The sequence below is a fragment of the Puntigrus tetrazona genome, chromosome 18 (genome assembly GCF_018831695.1).
Source record: "Puntigrus tetrazona isolate hp1 chromosome 18, ASM1883169v1, whole genome shotgun sequence".
NCBI lineage: Eukaryota > Metazoa > Chordata > Actinopteri > Cypriniformes > Cyprinidae > Puntigrus > Puntigrus tetrazona.
In genome coordinates this window covers 19,423,483-19,440,418 of record NC_056716.1, presented here as the reverse complement: position 1 = coordinate 19,440,418, position 16,936 = coordinate 19,423,483, and the positions used below count along the sequence as shown (strand labels likewise).

At 35.7% G+C, this 16,936-nt stretch overlaps 1 protein-coding gene across 1 annotated transcript in view; it reads right to left on the bottom strand.

Moving 5' to 3' along the window:
- The window catches only part of LOC122323148 (sucrase-isomaltase, intestinal-like), a 46,891-nt gene that overhangs the window by 10,793 nt on the left and 19,162 nt on the right, over positions 1 to 16,936 (bottom strand). The window contains 21 exon segments of the mRNA XM_043216816.1: positions 2,035 to 2,151; positions 2,412 to 2,446; positions 3,569 to 3,702; positions 3,799 to 3,937; positions 4,018 to 4,108; positions 5,162 to 5,278; positions 5,720 to 5,782; positions 6,796 to 6,915; positions 7,099 to 7,230; positions 7,698 to 7,823; positions 8,121 to 8,233; positions 10,287 to 10,320; positions 10,322 to 10,384; positions 11,409 to 11,577; positions 12,086 to 12,240; positions 12,774 to 12,968; positions 13,100 to 13,243; positions 14,958 to 15,131; positions 15,271 to 15,320; positions 15,969 to 16,057; positions 16,762 to 16,886. Of these exon segments, the coding sequence (XP_043072751.1) occupies positions 2,035 to 2,151; positions 2,412 to 2,446; positions 3,569 to 3,702; positions 3,799 to 3,937; positions 4,018 to 4,108; positions 5,162 to 5,278; positions 5,720 to 5,782; positions 6,796 to 6,915; positions 7,099 to 7,230; positions 7,698 to 7,823; positions 8,121 to 8,233; positions 10,287 to 10,320; positions 10,322 to 10,384; positions 11,409 to 11,577; positions 12,086 to 12,240; positions 12,774 to 12,968; positions 13,100 to 13,243; positions 14,958 to 15,131; positions 15,271 to 15,320; positions 15,969 to 16,057; positions 16,762 to 16,886 (2,385 nt within the window).

Below are 16,936 nucleotides of genomic sequence, written 5' to 3'. Positions count from 1 at the left end.
CCGTCTGCCTCTGATTCAGAGATCATTTTCATACTCTCTCAGGGCATCATACAGACAAGCGTTCATGTAGGAAGTTGTCATGGCTGTCTGTACAGTGACATTATCTCGTTTCCCCCTCTATTTTGATGCCTGTCACTCACTGTCACTGATTATCAGGCTTAATGCCATATAAGGCTCAATTAAGGTCCGTTTTACACTGTTTGCTGAACAATGATCCCACAAGTCCCCTGTCACATCCATCAATTTTCTGAGCATGATTAAGCCAAAATTGCTTGGAGCAAATTTTAAAAAAAGAAAAAAGAAGAAGCTATGGCTGTTGTATAGATTGTTTAAAATTGAATGAAAAAAATTATGTATAAATAGTAATAATTAATATGTTGATGATAATAATAATATTATTTCTCCTAATGTAATTTTACTGTAAAATATTATAATAGTAATGTTTGTTGTTTAATATTTTTATTTGGCAATGATAAGAATAAGAATAGCATAACGTCATTATTATTATTATTATTGTTAATTTAATTTAATTAATTAATTTATTTTGTAGTGGACAGCACATTCTAGGGCCCCTCTGGCCACCATAGTGGACAAAGATTTGCGACATTTTGATTGGATCTTGGTGGACTAACATAAGCAAACTGTCAAATGGCATCAGATAAACAGCCAGACACCTCAAGGGCAAGGGCAAGGGCAAGAAGAAGGGCAAGAAGAAGACCTTTGGTAAAAAAAAAAAAAAAAAGCCTGGACTTCTCATTGGTCAGAATGCAGTTTCTGGCCTTCACCAACATACTGCAGAGTACCGCAATGGAAAAACGTTAACAGATACACTGTTCTGAGTCTCCCCTCCAAAGAGACACTAACAGAAACACCTCCGTTTTGAGGGAAACGACTGCAACAGACCACCAAAGTTCTGCGTCCCCCTTCCAGCGAGACCATAACAGAGTCTATACAGAGGTGAGACACTGAGAGAAACACCAGCGTTCTGAACCTCTGGCAGGTGAGGGAAGAGACAACAGCAGATACCACATCCTCCAGCTTCGAGGCAGCAACAGATACCACCTACGAGGAAAGACAGCATCTACGTTCAAACTTCATTCAGAGCCTTCGTCCAGCGTGGCGAGTCTCCATCCTAGAGAGACAAAGCGGACCGGCCGAGTTCTGAGTCTCCAGCCCAGAGAGGCAGAAGCTCCGGAGAGCAAACCTTCACTCCGAGGTACTTTTGCTTGCGTGTTCCAAGTGAAGACCTTCTGCACCTATACTCCAGGGACCTTTTGGTGCTCCAGGAGATCGGCGTCCTCCAACGCTTCGTGTTCAAGGCTGTGCAAATGGACGCCTGCTCTTTCCCCACTGCACTGTTCCCAGAACAAGCAGTGAATGAAGTCACTGCCACCGGACTGCTCACTCGACCAGAGAACCTAACTATCACTCATCACTTCTCATGTGATGCACTCATAACCACACCTTAAGAAACATGTGATCTAAATACCACAACGCCATTGGTGAAGCGAGTAGGCATCACTTCATTATTTTGCCCTCTAAGTTGGCGAAAGCAAAACTCACTAAAATGTATTTATGTTATTTAATTGTTAGTTTGTTTGTTAACATACATATTGATATATAATCATAATTTTTTTGGGGCAATATTTTGCACCCTTACAAATATTACAATAGTAATATTTCTTATAATAAGAATATTTATAAATAATAAAATTAAGATTTTTTTAAAGCAGAATTTTTATTTTCTCTATTTTAAATACACATTTCTGTATTTTGCGATCGCAGTATTTGCTTAGTTTAATACTATATTGAATAATAATGTTTATATTTATATATTTAATCACTTTTTTTTAATCATTCCCATGTTTAGATCTATAAATTATGTGATGAAAAGCATAAGACGGTTTAAAGTTTTTACTTTACGCTCACAATAAGATTTTGAAAGTTTTGGATGACTCTGGTCTAAAAAATTCCAAAGCCGGCCAATAAAAAAGCAAATGCATGAATAAAGCGATTCTACGGCTGTGTTCTTACTGGCATGTTGATGGTGTTGTGGTTTCTGGAGAACGGATAGAAAGCTCCAAGCTGCATCCAGCGCAAGCACATCTCGTATTCAGCAACGTTAAAGAAGCCGCAGATATCAGCGCCGGTCTACAACACAATCGAAGAGGGAGAATAAGAAGAGAAAAAGAGACAAATACAGAGGGAGAAAGTCACAAATATAGATCTCTTCGAAAACAAGGGCCGCAAGAGCCAACTCCAAAACATTAATAAATAAACTCTAGAGGCAGTGTAATGGCTGCATGCTAGTGTAATGTGCCCAGTTGAACTAAAAACATTGTTTGATAGGAAATAAAGCACAAATGAAAAATCAATAACGAGTGCTGCGGCAGGACGAGAGAGGCACTTACGTAAGGGATGCCAAATATGCTGAACTCCATCATGCCTAAAAGACAAGAAAAAGAGAGAGCTTTTAATGGATACGGAAACACAGTTAATGCACTGAACTGTACAAAAACTCCACGTTTAATTAGAGAAGTGGGTCAAAAACCAAATCATGAGGACAATTTGTATAAAAAACAAATGTGCTTATTGCCCATGCACAACTTGTTGCCACGTTTTTGAGCGTTCTGGCTGATTTATAACTCTGGCCTGTTTTAAGAAGTCTCTTTAATAATCTGAGGCAAGGTTATGCATCTTGCTGTCCTTAATTTGATTTCAAGTTCTGCTATCTTTTCTTTGATTCTTGCACCATATATCAGGACATTTTTGTCGCCTCAATACATTGAAAATCTCTATTTAGTATATAACGAGTTCTGAAATAAGTATCTTATGCTTACAGAGGCTGTATTTATTCTATTAAAATTAATACTATTTATTAATATATTTTATATTACAATACAACCTAATAATTTTGCAGAAGCCACAATACATTTATTTCTATGGATTCTTGTATAGAAAGTAGTGCTGTTAGCAGTGCGATTAATTGCATTTAAGTTTTTATGAAAAAGTATGTTCTATATAAAATATATTTTTATATTATAATATAAATTATATAAATATAAACTTGTAAACGTAAATATTACATACAAAAAAATACATATTGTATGCGTGTGTCTTTATACAAAAATATATGCAGCACATGCATATATATATTATGTATTTATTTATGAATTTTTATTAATCATTTGATAGCAGCGAAAAAACAGCGTTTATTTAAATTTTTTTGTAATGTTATAAATGTCTTTACTGTCACCTTTTGATTAATTTAATGCATCCTTGTTGAATAAAAGTATTGATTTCTTTCAAAAAAAAAAAAAGAAAAAAAAACTGACCACAAACCTTACTGAAAAAGTACTTTCCCACTAGTAAACAACAAACAAACAAAAAAAAAACAACTGAAACTATAATTAGATTTCTTTTTTTCTATTTTATCTACTTGTTTCTTAAAAGAATTTGTATTGCATTAGGCTAACATTGACTTACATATAGTTCTTGCATGTCTTCATTCGTACGTCACTTTGGATAAAAGCATCTGCTAAGATGTAAATGCAGTGAATGCACATACCTATGATGGACTTCAGAAGCTGGTCCCAGGCGGAGTAGTTGTCTCCCAGCCAATGTCCTGCCCAGCGTCCACTGGATGGATATGTTGAACGGGTAACTATGACACCTCTCTTTCCAGTGGTACTAAGCAAAGCACTGGGAAATACACGTAAAAAACACAGGAATTAAAACTCCTTCCAGATCAGCCAAGTGATAAAACAGTAGTGAATACAGAGGAATAGAAAAACTGACTCGTAAGTTGGTTTTGTGTGAGCCCAGCCGTACAAGTTGTGGACATCGTAATGCTTGACGCGCGTGCCGTCGGCCAGGATCTGCTCGCTGTTCATGCATAAAGTCTTGTGCTTCAGACCTCTGTGCATGGACTCCAGTGCTGGGGAAAGTCACACGCATTAATGTTAGAGCTGAAATCAAGTGTCAATGTGGACCGTCGTGCACTCATTAGACGCTTACGGGGCATGTATGGAGGGCTTTCCAAATCTTCGTTTCCTAGACAATTTTCTCCGACTGTTCCATGCACGAAACTGGCCGGCTCGTTCATGTCCTTCGGGAAGGAAAAACGCAATGGTTGCTATTCACAGAACGCAAAAGAAAACGCGACCGTATGCAAATGATTGCAGAAATGGGGCGTGGCTATGCGAAACCTTCCTTTTTGTTCTTGCACAATGACTTTATCAAGTGGGACGTATTCCGAAATCGACAAGAAGATTTCAACATCACTCTCATGAATCTATCATTTACGGAGTTTGACGGGTTGTTTTAAGAGCAACAATAGCAAAAAGAATACTTTTTACCATTTTAATACATAAAACTGTCTGATAACTTACACCTATAAAAAAAGTATATAAAAAAACGTGTTTTAAAAATTAAAAAAAAATGTGTTAACATATCGCTAGAGACTGATATATACTGATATGAAAATTATAATTAAACTTTATTTGAATACCAACTTGTGCACAACACTTCTTAATATTAAGTCTAAAATGTGTTTTAATGCCACTATTGATAAGGATTGCATGATCTTTGAATAATATCATTAATAACGATATTGTATATAATACTTAATGATGTCTTTAAATGCAAGATATTTAAAGTGTACTTGCAAGAGGTCAACTTTAGCTCAATCAAAGAATATATTTAGTTAGAATTCAGCACTAATTCCACATACTTTAATTGGTTATTAGCATATAGTAGCAACTTAAAGTATACCAGTTTAATATACTAAAAGTACAATTGCAGGGTATTTTTATTAAGTACTTGTATTTGTAGTATATTTGGCATGAAATAAATGTATTTCAAATACATTTTAGTATTTTCGTTAGGGATATGAGACTGTCTGTTTAATATCTGCTAACACTTTACTTTGATGCTCCTCCAATATTTTATCAACTATATAAACATTTTGCAAGTAGGTTACATGTCAACTTATACCCACCACTATACTAAGAGTTAGTTGATACGCATTTGCAAAATCATAAAAGACATACTTGTTAGTTACTTATAGTTAGTTCCGCTTTGTTCCTAATCGAAATAAAGCTTAACTTGACATTTCTTGAAAATTCATTCCAAGATGACAATGAAAAGACAAAGCACTCACGATCCAGAGTCCGTCAAACTTTGTGATGCTGTTGTAAAAGTCTTTAATCTGCTCTCCCCACCATTCTGCGGTACCGTTCTTGAAGAAATCGGGGAATGCCGCAAAAGCTCTGAATAGCTGAAGGTTTAAGTTAAAATGCACACAATTAAAATTGCTGCGGTGCTTTAATGAATACTACATGCTGATTGGATATTACAGTAGCGCAACATGCGTATTCGTTTAAATAATAATGTGCTGATTCACTTCTGATCTGTTCTTTTTAGCTGTTGGTTTGTCTTCTTTGTGCTGATTGGCTGATATAATACTGGGCATTACAGTATAGCACTATTATGTGCTCATTGGCGATGGCGTGTCTTCCACATGCTGATTGGTTGATAGTATCTATGATGTCACTTTCATCTCTCTTGACTGCATTAGCAATTATAGCCCATTGTACTGAGGACTTCAGAATGAATAGACTTGGGAAGGGGGAACAAGAGAAAAGATGTCCAGTCTCTGATTAAAGAGAGATAGAAAGCAATTTCTAGAGAAGGGTAATTAAGTGAGAGAGGCAGATACCTCGACTTGAGAATCCCAGTCCAAAGAATTGTCCACAGTGATATTGGGATAGTCAGGCCAAACCTGTAACAGACAAGAAAACTTTAACAAGCCGTACACTATACATTGATGAGTTGTTTTAATTTGCCTCTGTTCATGGAGCTTTTTAGACAGATGACAAGGCTTTTTTCGATTGGGTAGAACCTGCAGTCTCTGACCCAGTTTGTTTGCTAGCTTCAGTGGCTGTAATACGCTTTCTAATATATATATATATATATATATATATATATATATATATATATATATATATATATATATATATATATATATATAATATATTTAATAGTAGACAGAGTCACAGAGAACAAAACAAAACCACACATTCAGACAAGGAACACAGTTTTGATATCAGACTGATTTTACTGTGCTGTTTTTCCAAAAGAAAAATGTGACCTTAGTAGGCTTCCTGAATTTCTACAAACGTTTTATGGTATTATATGCTTTATTGCAATCAAAAGCATGCATGCGGCACCTTTAACCTCATTTAAAAAACTTGGAAATCTTCAACAAGCATTGAAAAATAATCAACAAATTTCCACTTCTTCCCCATTTTTGTTAATTAATGGGTTAATTAATTCACCTCCCAGTGGTTATTTCCAATTAAGACTAAATTGGGAAAACTCTGCATTATCCTTGATGCCAGTGACATTATTTTTGGAGGGAAAACAACAGCACAATTACTGTTGAGGATTAACAATGGATTTGATGATCTGTGCTATTTTTGTTATCGTTCGGTTTGTTTTACCATGACATATCCGTCTTGTTTGAGAGCATTATGGAACATGGTATTAAAATATACATTTAAAAATAAAATATTTTTAGCTATGGCAAACTTACTGTATTTCTATGCTATGTAGATAACTGTATTATAATTCTCTAAATTACAACACAAGGAAACCAAGATACATACAGAATTCAAGGTACTTCAGAACACGAAGGACCTCAACCTCGTGGCAAAAAAATGTACCGTCAACAAAACTATGAGGCATTGACTCAGAATCAATATACGTCCCTCTTCCTCCTTGTATTTGTCATACCTTTCCCCACACAATGTCATTGCTGAGCTCAGGAGGCCATTTGATGAAAACGTCTTTTTCAATCCCGGTATCAAATGCAGGGTATGAGCCTTTTGTCTCATTGGCCGCTATCGCCGGGTCCTGAAGCACACAAACAAATAAAGCATGTAGTTCTGGTACAGAATACATTTCTCTGCGTGCTTTTCGGCCAGAATAAGAAGAGACTTCTGATGTCAGACTACATCGATCGCTCTGCTCTCATTACGGTTACCATTTCATGGAAACAACTTTGTTTTTTCCGCGGTAACAGAGAATAGTTTGTACCAGGATGAAGATGAAACGCATTCCCTCAGCCCTCATTTGGTCCACCAGAGCAGGCAGTCCTTTAAAGTTCACTTGGTCCAGAGTAAAGTCCATCTGCCTCTCCATGTAGTCAATGTCTGCATATTGCACGTCCTTTAAGAGATGAAAGATATCTATGTATATACAGTATATACACTATGTATATATATTCATCCATGCACAAGCTGCCAGGTGTAATTTAGTTATATATACACACACACACAAACACAAGTTAAATGTTACCATTGTTGGCTCAAACAATGAACAATTATAAATACTAGTGATGCTTTTCTTAGAAGAAACGTCTAATAGAAGGAGTATGAAGGCATTATTCTTATTTTTATGAGTCGGTGACTCACTCCAGGTACCACTTTAAGTCTTAATACAGCTAAAGAAGGTTGAGTTTTTATCAGTCAGGTTGCAGATCCCTCCGGTTGAGGTATTTAAAGTGAGAAACACAATATTGCTGAAGTTCTAATGCAAAGTTTTGAAGGTCGATGAGATTTACGTAACCGTGTTTATTGTTGCGTTCGGGAGGAGACTGAAAGACACATGCACAAACTACAAGATGAGATTCTTACATAAGGTATTTGAGCTGCTTTCATGTCTCTGTAAAGATCCGCGATCTCCGTATCGTTGGCGTAGCCGTAGCGGCAGAGCTGGAATCCGAGCGACCAGTAGGCTGGAAGAACCGGGCGGCCGATCATCTGTCAGATAACACGCACAAACAGAGAGAATTATATTTTACATTTTATGCAAATAATTTTTAGGACATAAATATTCAAGTGGCTTAAGAGAATCTAATAGCCCCTTCTGTCTGCGTGACAAGAGAGCTTCCTTTAGATAAATATTTATGTATTTCATTTATGCATGTGAGTTTTCGGATGTTATTTGGTGTGTGTGCTTAGACTGCGTACACTGTGGGCAATGAGGCAGAGAGACTCCAGCTGCTAAACCTCATCAAGCCAGGAAACACACACACACACACACACACACACACACACCTCGGTGTACTGTTGAACCACTTCTTCTGGAGTGGGTCCCATCACCATGTAGAAGTCCAAGATACCTCCGATGGTGTGGTAGGTCAAAGTTGGAGTAGGCTGGAAGGTCACATCTGCAAAAAAAAGAAAGAAGAAGAAGAAAAAAAAGATGAAATCATTCCTGTGTCGCATCAGCTTGGTTTTTTGCACACCTACACAGCTTCTGAACGGCAACAGCGGATTCCCTCTAATGCTTTTATGACAGACAGCACACTGGACACAGTTTATGATAATGTTTACATCTTAAGGGTCGCATAAAATTAAAATGAGAGTTTTGTGGTTTTAAGTCAATGTCTACGAGGTGAAAACACTCCAGTTGACACTTCACCCCGAAATCATAAGAGTAAAAAAAAACGTGCAATTATATTTTGGATTATTATTATTTATATTTAAATAAACATGAGCAAATTTAATTCTCAAAATAATTCAAACCTCGTTTTTTAATTATTTTCTCTTTACAGCTAAAATATTAGAGATAATTATAGTTACATGAAACAGAAATAATAAGTAAATAAAATTTCTAATTCTAATTAAGCAAATAATTACTTAAGCAAAATAATATATAACTATAAAAGACTTGATTTTTAATTAAAAGTTTTTAATTTAATTAAAAAAATGTTTTAAATTAATTATATTAAATAAGAATTTTCTTTTCTAACTGATAGTTGTGATTTTCTTTATGAAAGTGTCTTATAAATATTAACAATAATGAATAACATGTATAATATAAATTATAATTTTTTTAATTCATTAAATTAGATACATTTTTCCAACTACGATTTAGTAATTGGCTTTCGTTTTATTATTTTGATATGAGTTCCTTTATTATTTTTTTGGTCTGTGCACAAGCTGCCAAATGTGACTGAACTGTGACAAAAAAAAAAAAAAAAAAAACAGAAAAGAATGTACATTCCCAACTTCCTTTTACAAAAGAAACGTGACAACTAATGCAATAAAAGCTTTAAATCATTTCAGAGGTCTTTAACTGTCCGTTTCTGCGACATGCTGTATGCGTCGAGGTGTTAAACGCATCTGCATTCAAACTGAAGGGCACTACTTTGAACTTCTGTGGATAAAGTGAAGCACATCAAAGCTGTTCTCCTGCTGCGGTTCTCAGGATGCTCATTTACCCGACTGCCTGCGTGCGTGTGTTTATGTAAGAATTAAAATGTGTGTGTGAGCGTTTGTGAGACAGCGCTTGAATGCAGAAGACTTTCTCTGTTAAAAGCCCCACTGCAGCAGCAGCACCATTATGTGTGAGCAGCTCCAGAGAAACTCCTGCAATAAGCATGAGTTCCTCGCACTAAAGCTAGATTTCAGCCTTTCGCGTCTGATAAACAGCGTCCTCTCCAATCTCGACCTTAAGACCTGCTGAAAAAACCCACGCCAGTGAGCGATGGACCGATTTGTTACAATTATTTGTTGTTAAAGATGCAGCAAGCGCCGAGTTTTAGTCTCATAAAGAGACTACTGTGTTACAACTGTGTTTTTTTTTGCCTTACAGAAAAGTCCTCTACAACTGCAATGTTTTTTCTTGCCTTTCCAGTGCATCCCGCGATTGTCATCTCAGTGAGGTATTTTACAATTATTATAATGTTTCTGCTGACCAATTGGAGCCAATTATAACCAATTATAACCAAAAGCATTTATATGCGGCTTTATTAATTAATAATAATTTTCTGATTACAACAATAATAGTGTTTTTGCTCGTTCATAAATAGGTTTTATTAACAAACAATATTATTTTATTTTATTAAAAAATGTATATATCAGTAGGCGTGAAATATAACTTCTATAGCAAAATATATATATTTTTTATATATTTCTTAACAGCACATTTTTATGCACACACACGAAGACTCAGTCTAATTAAATGCTCAATATCCCTAAATTAATTATAAGAAATGAATTTCATTTCAAATATAAACCATTGTTTTATTAAGTTAAATAATACTGCGAAGGAGGTGCAAAGTAATTTTTTTTTTTTTTTTTTTTTGCTTCTCTCTACGATCAAGCTAACTAGACCAGCTCAAAACAGCGAAGCATCTTAGACAGGTTCAAGACGTGTCTCGGCCTACAAGAACGAGCCTCCGGTGCAGGATGTGTCCTGTGTTCGGTTTTACTCACCCATAGCGTTGCTGTTGAGCAGGAGGACGCCGTGACGCATTTTTGGATTTCTCCAGACCCATGTAGAAAGGATGGACTCCGTAACTGTTCAGCTTATACTGCGGATGGGAAGAAGGAGATTGGAGTTTGAGTTTGCGATGCGATTTCAGTTGTTCTCAGTGCTAAACAGACAATTAAGTGTTAATGAGAGATTTTTATTTGGCTTAAAGGAATGAACCCTGCAAATCCCATCTCTCTGTTTTAATTAACCTAATTACATCCCTCTCCCTTCCTTCACAGAGCTCTCTCTTTGCTTGTCTTTCTCTGGGCACTGTGACATGAAGTGAGTCAGAGAATAACATTGTTAGTGTGTCCAGTATAAACGACTGACAGGAGATAACAGGAACGTTAAGAGAGACAGAGCTGATTCAATCTATGTGTATGGCACTTCGTAAAACCTACTATGATCTTTCATATATTGTAAAATAGTATTACAATTTAAAACAAAACAAAAATCACATGTGAATGCATTGCAAAATGTCATTTATTCCCTGTGATACAAAGCTGACTTTCAGTCAATATTCAGTGCATGAGCCTTCAGAAAACCTTCTATTATGTTTTTTTAAAATAACTTTAGAAACAAAAACAAAGTATGCATATATATACTGTATATACAAATACTACTAATATTTTTAAAAATATATATTTTTCTTTAATTCAAACAATCTATAAAGTCTATTTAAATAGATAATTAAATAATATTTAAATAATTTCAAACATTACTGTGTAAATATGCAATACACATTTTTATGCGAACACGCTTTAATGTTTTGTTTTTATTTTTAAAAACATTTCATGGTGGTATTTGTTTTACAACAATTAAATTCATTTTATTTTATTATATAAATAACTATAAATAAAACGAGCGTAATGCAATTACATGTTCAAAATGTAACAAAAAAAAAAAAAAAAAAAGTTTCATTATGTATGTATTTGTTTCTTTTACGTTTGAAGTGAACTGTCGTAGCATTACGGCTTTTCATTACTGTACCGAGCGACCAAACCGTATCCCAGTGTTTAAAGTGCAGATAGCTTATCATTCAGGAAGGCTTGTAAAACATCACCGTTGTTTCTGACACTCACCCCCGGTGGCTGGTCTTTTGCGAACAGGCCGTATTTGTGGAAGTTGAGGCTATGACTGTAGGTGGGGTGCTCTGTTTCACCGAAACCGTAGACGTATTCTGTGGGAAGTCGCGTGGAGATCTGAAGGAACTGATCGGAGAACGTGAAGCCCGGCAGGGCCGAGTCCCATCTAGAGAACGAGATTTAACGAAACAAAACACTCAAGATGCTTTCTGCCTTCTGAAAAACCCTGAAAGTGCACCATCAGCACCGCTATTTAGAGTTATATCTAATTAATTTGTAGTTAAGATATCTTTGGTAACTATGACATGCTGGTCTTCTTTAAATGCTAGCGTTTAACATGCATGTCGTACATAAGCTATATACTTTACATTTATTTAATGCAGTTTCAAAAAAACATGTAAAAGTAAAAAGAGCATGTTCTTAGCAATGCCAAGGTTATGGGCTCTGTTCCCAGGAAATACATGAATAAAAAAAAAAATCCTTGAATGCAATACGAAGTTGCTTTAGATCTGCCAGATGCATGCATGTAAATGTATTGTGGAAGACGATTACACATGGTGAAGAACCTTAATAAATGGTGAGAGCAAATCAAATAAACACTATAACTTGTAACATAACTTACCTATTTACTACCACATTATTGGACTGTTACCAGGCTAATTCAGATTACTCACATCACTTCTTCTGTTGCTTTTCTGATCACTTGGATGCCAAATGGTTTATCGTTGATTTGAACCCTATATTCTCTGTTGTCTTCCGCTGTTTCTGGTGCGGCTGGCAGGTCGAGGGGGATGGGGACCTCATAGCGTGCATTTTCTGGGTCGAAGATCTAGATGAATACGAACTCAGTCAGCCATGATTTTAAACCTTAAAATGTAATCATTTATTTTCTACTTAAAAATAGGGCATGGCACCGGTAATGCCAATGTTATGGGTTTGATTTCCCATCGCTTCTAAAAATGTAATCTTTAACATCCATGTCTATTGCACAAAAAGGTCTCTATAGTGATAAAAGTGTCTTTGTATAAAATTTTCATGTAGAAATTGTTAGTCTAAGAACCATTTACTACTAGGCCGAATGTCTGCATTTAAATGCATTTTTTTTTTAAATGCACACACACACACACACACATATATATATATATATATATATATATATATATATATATATATAAAATATATTTATATTTATTTATTTAAATGGACATGCACAATGTTTACATTGAAAACTAGAGTAAAACTACCTCATCATTGCCAAAAGGAAACTTTCTGAACCACTAAAAGTTTCTTTCAAATACAAAAGGTAAACTATATATTCTTTGTAATTGTTTTGGCTTTAATCCTAAATTTAGAAAAGCGTACCTTCCAACGTAGGCTTCTTCCACTCAGGTATGTGATTTCCACCCGTAGTTTGCTGACGTCTGAAGATCGAGAACGTTGAGCTGGGAATTCAGTATTGCGGTCTATATCTACAGTGATGCCACTCGCGGTCTCGTTCTTGTTATTGGTGACGTAGCCGTGGTTCTCAGCGTAATAGCACCGAGGCACACTAAATGCCTATAAAAGGGAACAGAAACAAGTTACAGCAAAAGTGCAAATTTGCCATTTGTTTTCTGTATACAGATATCGAATCAAAGTGTCTATGTGAAAAACGACGGGGTTGAAGACTGAACATCGTCCTCTCTGACCTCCCAGATGCAGCCGCGGGCTTCGCATTTAGCCTGATCTTCACCCCCTTCAGGATAGCAATCGATATTTGCAGAGATTTGGGCCCCCCAGTTGACCGTGTAGTCTTTGCCTAGTTCCAGCTCCAGATTTTTCAGATATAGCACCTATAAGACCAAAAACAGTCAATGACTGTCTAATGTTTGTTTGAGTATAGCTGATGTGTCAGTGTGTCCTATGGTGTGACGGAAAAAAACTCTAAAATGAAAGAAAAACCTCTTTCATGCTATTTGTAACTCTAAGAATGAAGATATATTTTTCTCATGGTGACTCATGGTGACATTTTTTCACCGTAGGACACTGATTTTTATTTGTCAGCTACCCATATACCAATGTACCACTTCACGTCATATGCAAAGTTTCTCAAATACAGAAATTTAATTGGTTGGTGTGCATATCGTCACATTAACACTTTCAATCAGTGCATGCTGACGCCATCGAATTTCACGTCACCTTTACTTGAATATCAAACAAAAGATATCCGGTATATTCACACCAGAATCCCAGCTAGCACTAACGACGTGCCATAAATTACGGTGGATAAGCGCATTTTCACATGTTCTGTTAAAAGACTTCCTGGAAGGTCTGCCCTCCATATTGCACAAAAGACTGCAGGTGCATTCTCGTCAGAATCCTAGCCGTTGATGCCTCTAGTTAAAGGACGTGGGTGACAAAAATGACAAACACTGTTGCGTTTGCGTTAGTTGCCGGATGTGCCATAAATTACAGCGGCTGACATTAATGTGTCACGCGTAGTTTAAGACCGAAGTCTGCACGTCCTCGTGTTGTCATTCCAAGACCTTGAGCTCCGAGAGAAAGCGATGCCCTTCATCATAGGCTAATGCGTGTGTGCTTTTGAGAGCCCTGACAAATTCAATCTCTGGTCCGTGAGCATCCCTGGACACTCACTACGAATGACAGGGCCTCTCCTGGTACCCTAGGGAATCCTGCTCCGCATTAAACAGAAGTCAGGCTCCATTTTGTGGACATGGTTTGTTGGACTGGCTCACAGTCCTAATTAGGTTACATCGGCTAAGATTTTTTTTCCATTTTTCACTTCGTTTAGAGATGTTCTCCGAATGTCAAATTAGCTAATTCATTTCTGAGAATTCTGTAAAGTCCATTGAAGGACGGCTATTTTCAAATGGCTTTTTGTTGAGAAAACCTTGGCTTTAATAAAAATATTAGACTGGTGTTTCTGTCAATTCATCTGCCTGTTGGCTCTCGTTTTTTTACTTCAGTTGCAGTGCATGCATGTTTGCGTACCGTAGTATTATTTAGCAAAAATTTGTCTTCACCGTGCAGTTTTTAATATATATTATTACAATGCAAAAAAGCAGAAATGTTGCTTTCATCACAAAAATGCACAACTAAAAGTGTGCAAATGCAAGCATACTTTATTGTGAATTTTTGTATGCAAACTATATTTTTTATATTTGTTTTTCTTTTAAGGTTACTCAAACATAAAAAATATATATATATATATATATAAAATATAAAATAAAAAGTTATTTTAGTGTATTTCCAAGACAACATTTCTTATTTTTAATTTAACTAGATTTACTAAAATAGCTATAACTGAAATAAAAAAAAACACTAAAATCTATATAGACATATTTAAAAACAAAAAAAAAGAAAAAGAAAAACTACAAAAAAATGACTTAAAATGAACACAAAGTATAAACTATAAATAAAATCCATTCAAAATAATAGAATAGCATTTCAGTGATAACACAAATATTTCAATTGAAATAAGTCATAAATACCGTTTCATACTGACTGGTGGTGAATAGAAAACTTCAATATTATAACTATGATTACCTGCTTGTCCATATCGTATTGAATCTGGGACTCAGACAGAGAGATGAAAGTGTTTCCGTCTGAAACGGTCACGAGATCAAGAGATGCGTTCACTCCCAATACTGTAATGTTCTCAAACTTCAAGTTGCTTGGATCCTGGTATCCATTGTGGGAAACGTGCATGGACAAAGTACTCTGATCCATCAAAAAACAAAAAGAAAAACATTTAAAATGATTTTTGTAATAGATGCCGTTTAAAAATGACTTAAATGCGCTTTAGTACAATGTAATGCAATCTAAAAAACGTGAAAAATGTGAAATTAGCATGACCTACATTAGCCACGGAAAACTGGTAATGAATGAACTGACCGGATACAACAGTATCTACAAAACAGACAGAAGGATAAGTTATGAGCCAATCAACTTAAATATTTGTTTATTTGCTGAGCGCTGAGCACTTTTGAAATTGAAATGTAAAAGCTAAATGTTTGCTCCGTGAATATATCAACCATAAAGTTCAATTATAAGTGTATTTGCAAATTAAATATATAATTTTTTATACATATTTTTAAAGAAAATTAACTTTTAATGAAATATAAATGGTAACACTTTATAATAACTTAATCTTATAATCTTATTAATGTTAGTTAATAAAAATGCAGTCCTTCGTTGTTTGTTGGTTCACAGCGCGTGAATTGATTTTATGTTATTTCATGATGATTTTAATAACGCATTACCAAATGTTAACGTTCACTAAGATGCTGTAAAGTACCGTTAATTCTCATGTCATGTTTCCTAATGTATAACGTTACCTAATGAACTATTGTAAAAGTGCTACCAGTTAAATATATAAAAGAGAAAACCTTTAAAAAAAAAGACATTTTAGCAGATATCTGAACTTCTGACTTAACCAGGCGTTTCGGGAAAAACATTTTTTGTTATTGAGTCCTGTATAAGGTAGATTCGTGTTTCTGACAGCGAACTGCAGGAGAAAAAACAACTTTTAATTAATAGCAAACCCCTCCGAAATACCTCGAGAGTCTCCGTCGTCCCAAAATAGCTCGCCTGACGCAGCCTTGTTGTCATCGAGAGCGACGATCAGTCCCATGGGATGACGCCGGCTGAGGGAACACACAACTTTCATCACACAAACCTACAACTTTTTTTTTTACCAGAAACTGAAGAGCAGATAGAAAACGGATCCTTTGAAGTTCAGATGGGATTCTTGTTTGCGAATAATATGTCACGGCGCAGCCGGGTGAATTTTAAATAACTTGTACTTCACCTTGTATTCGTGATGCATTCGAGTATCACCCCTACTTTGAATGCTAGCGCACCCCGAAATATTTTTTTTCCGTTCTTTAAGACGTACAGTACATTTCCATTTCTGCCGCTGAAGGTGTCATATAGTCAGAGGCGAATAAAAGCGCTATAAAATAAACAGCTATTGAGCACAGAGAGAAATTCGAACAGTTTTCCCAGTGTTAAATAGAAACTCGGGCCTCATGCAGATGAACAGGTATGAGCTGAATGAAAACACAGAACCGCCGCTGACAGGAATAATAAATAAGCAATGGATGTCTGATACAGAGACGCAGGTGCACAAAAACACAACACCATAAATATTCGTCCATTCACGCAGCGTTATACGCTCGCTTTGCAATATTAAACGTTATAGTGATGCATTTCTGTCCTATTCATGCTCTGCGGTAGATTAAAGAATAACATAGTCTTTATCTAAAAAAATAGAGGCCTAATGCAATCACTAAAGAGTAGCAGATACTGTTTTAGATGTGTTTAATGGCTGTATTTTCATGGATTCTACCTGTGTGTAGTTGTGACGTCTGGTCTCTGTACAGGCAGAATGCCTCCGCCTCTCAGGTGTAAACCAATTTTATCTTCTGGCAGGTGCATTTGAATTTTTGCTTTGCGATCTGCGATCTTTACCTCCTATAAAACAAACCAAAAATCACATATTCGTAAATATATATTGCATAATG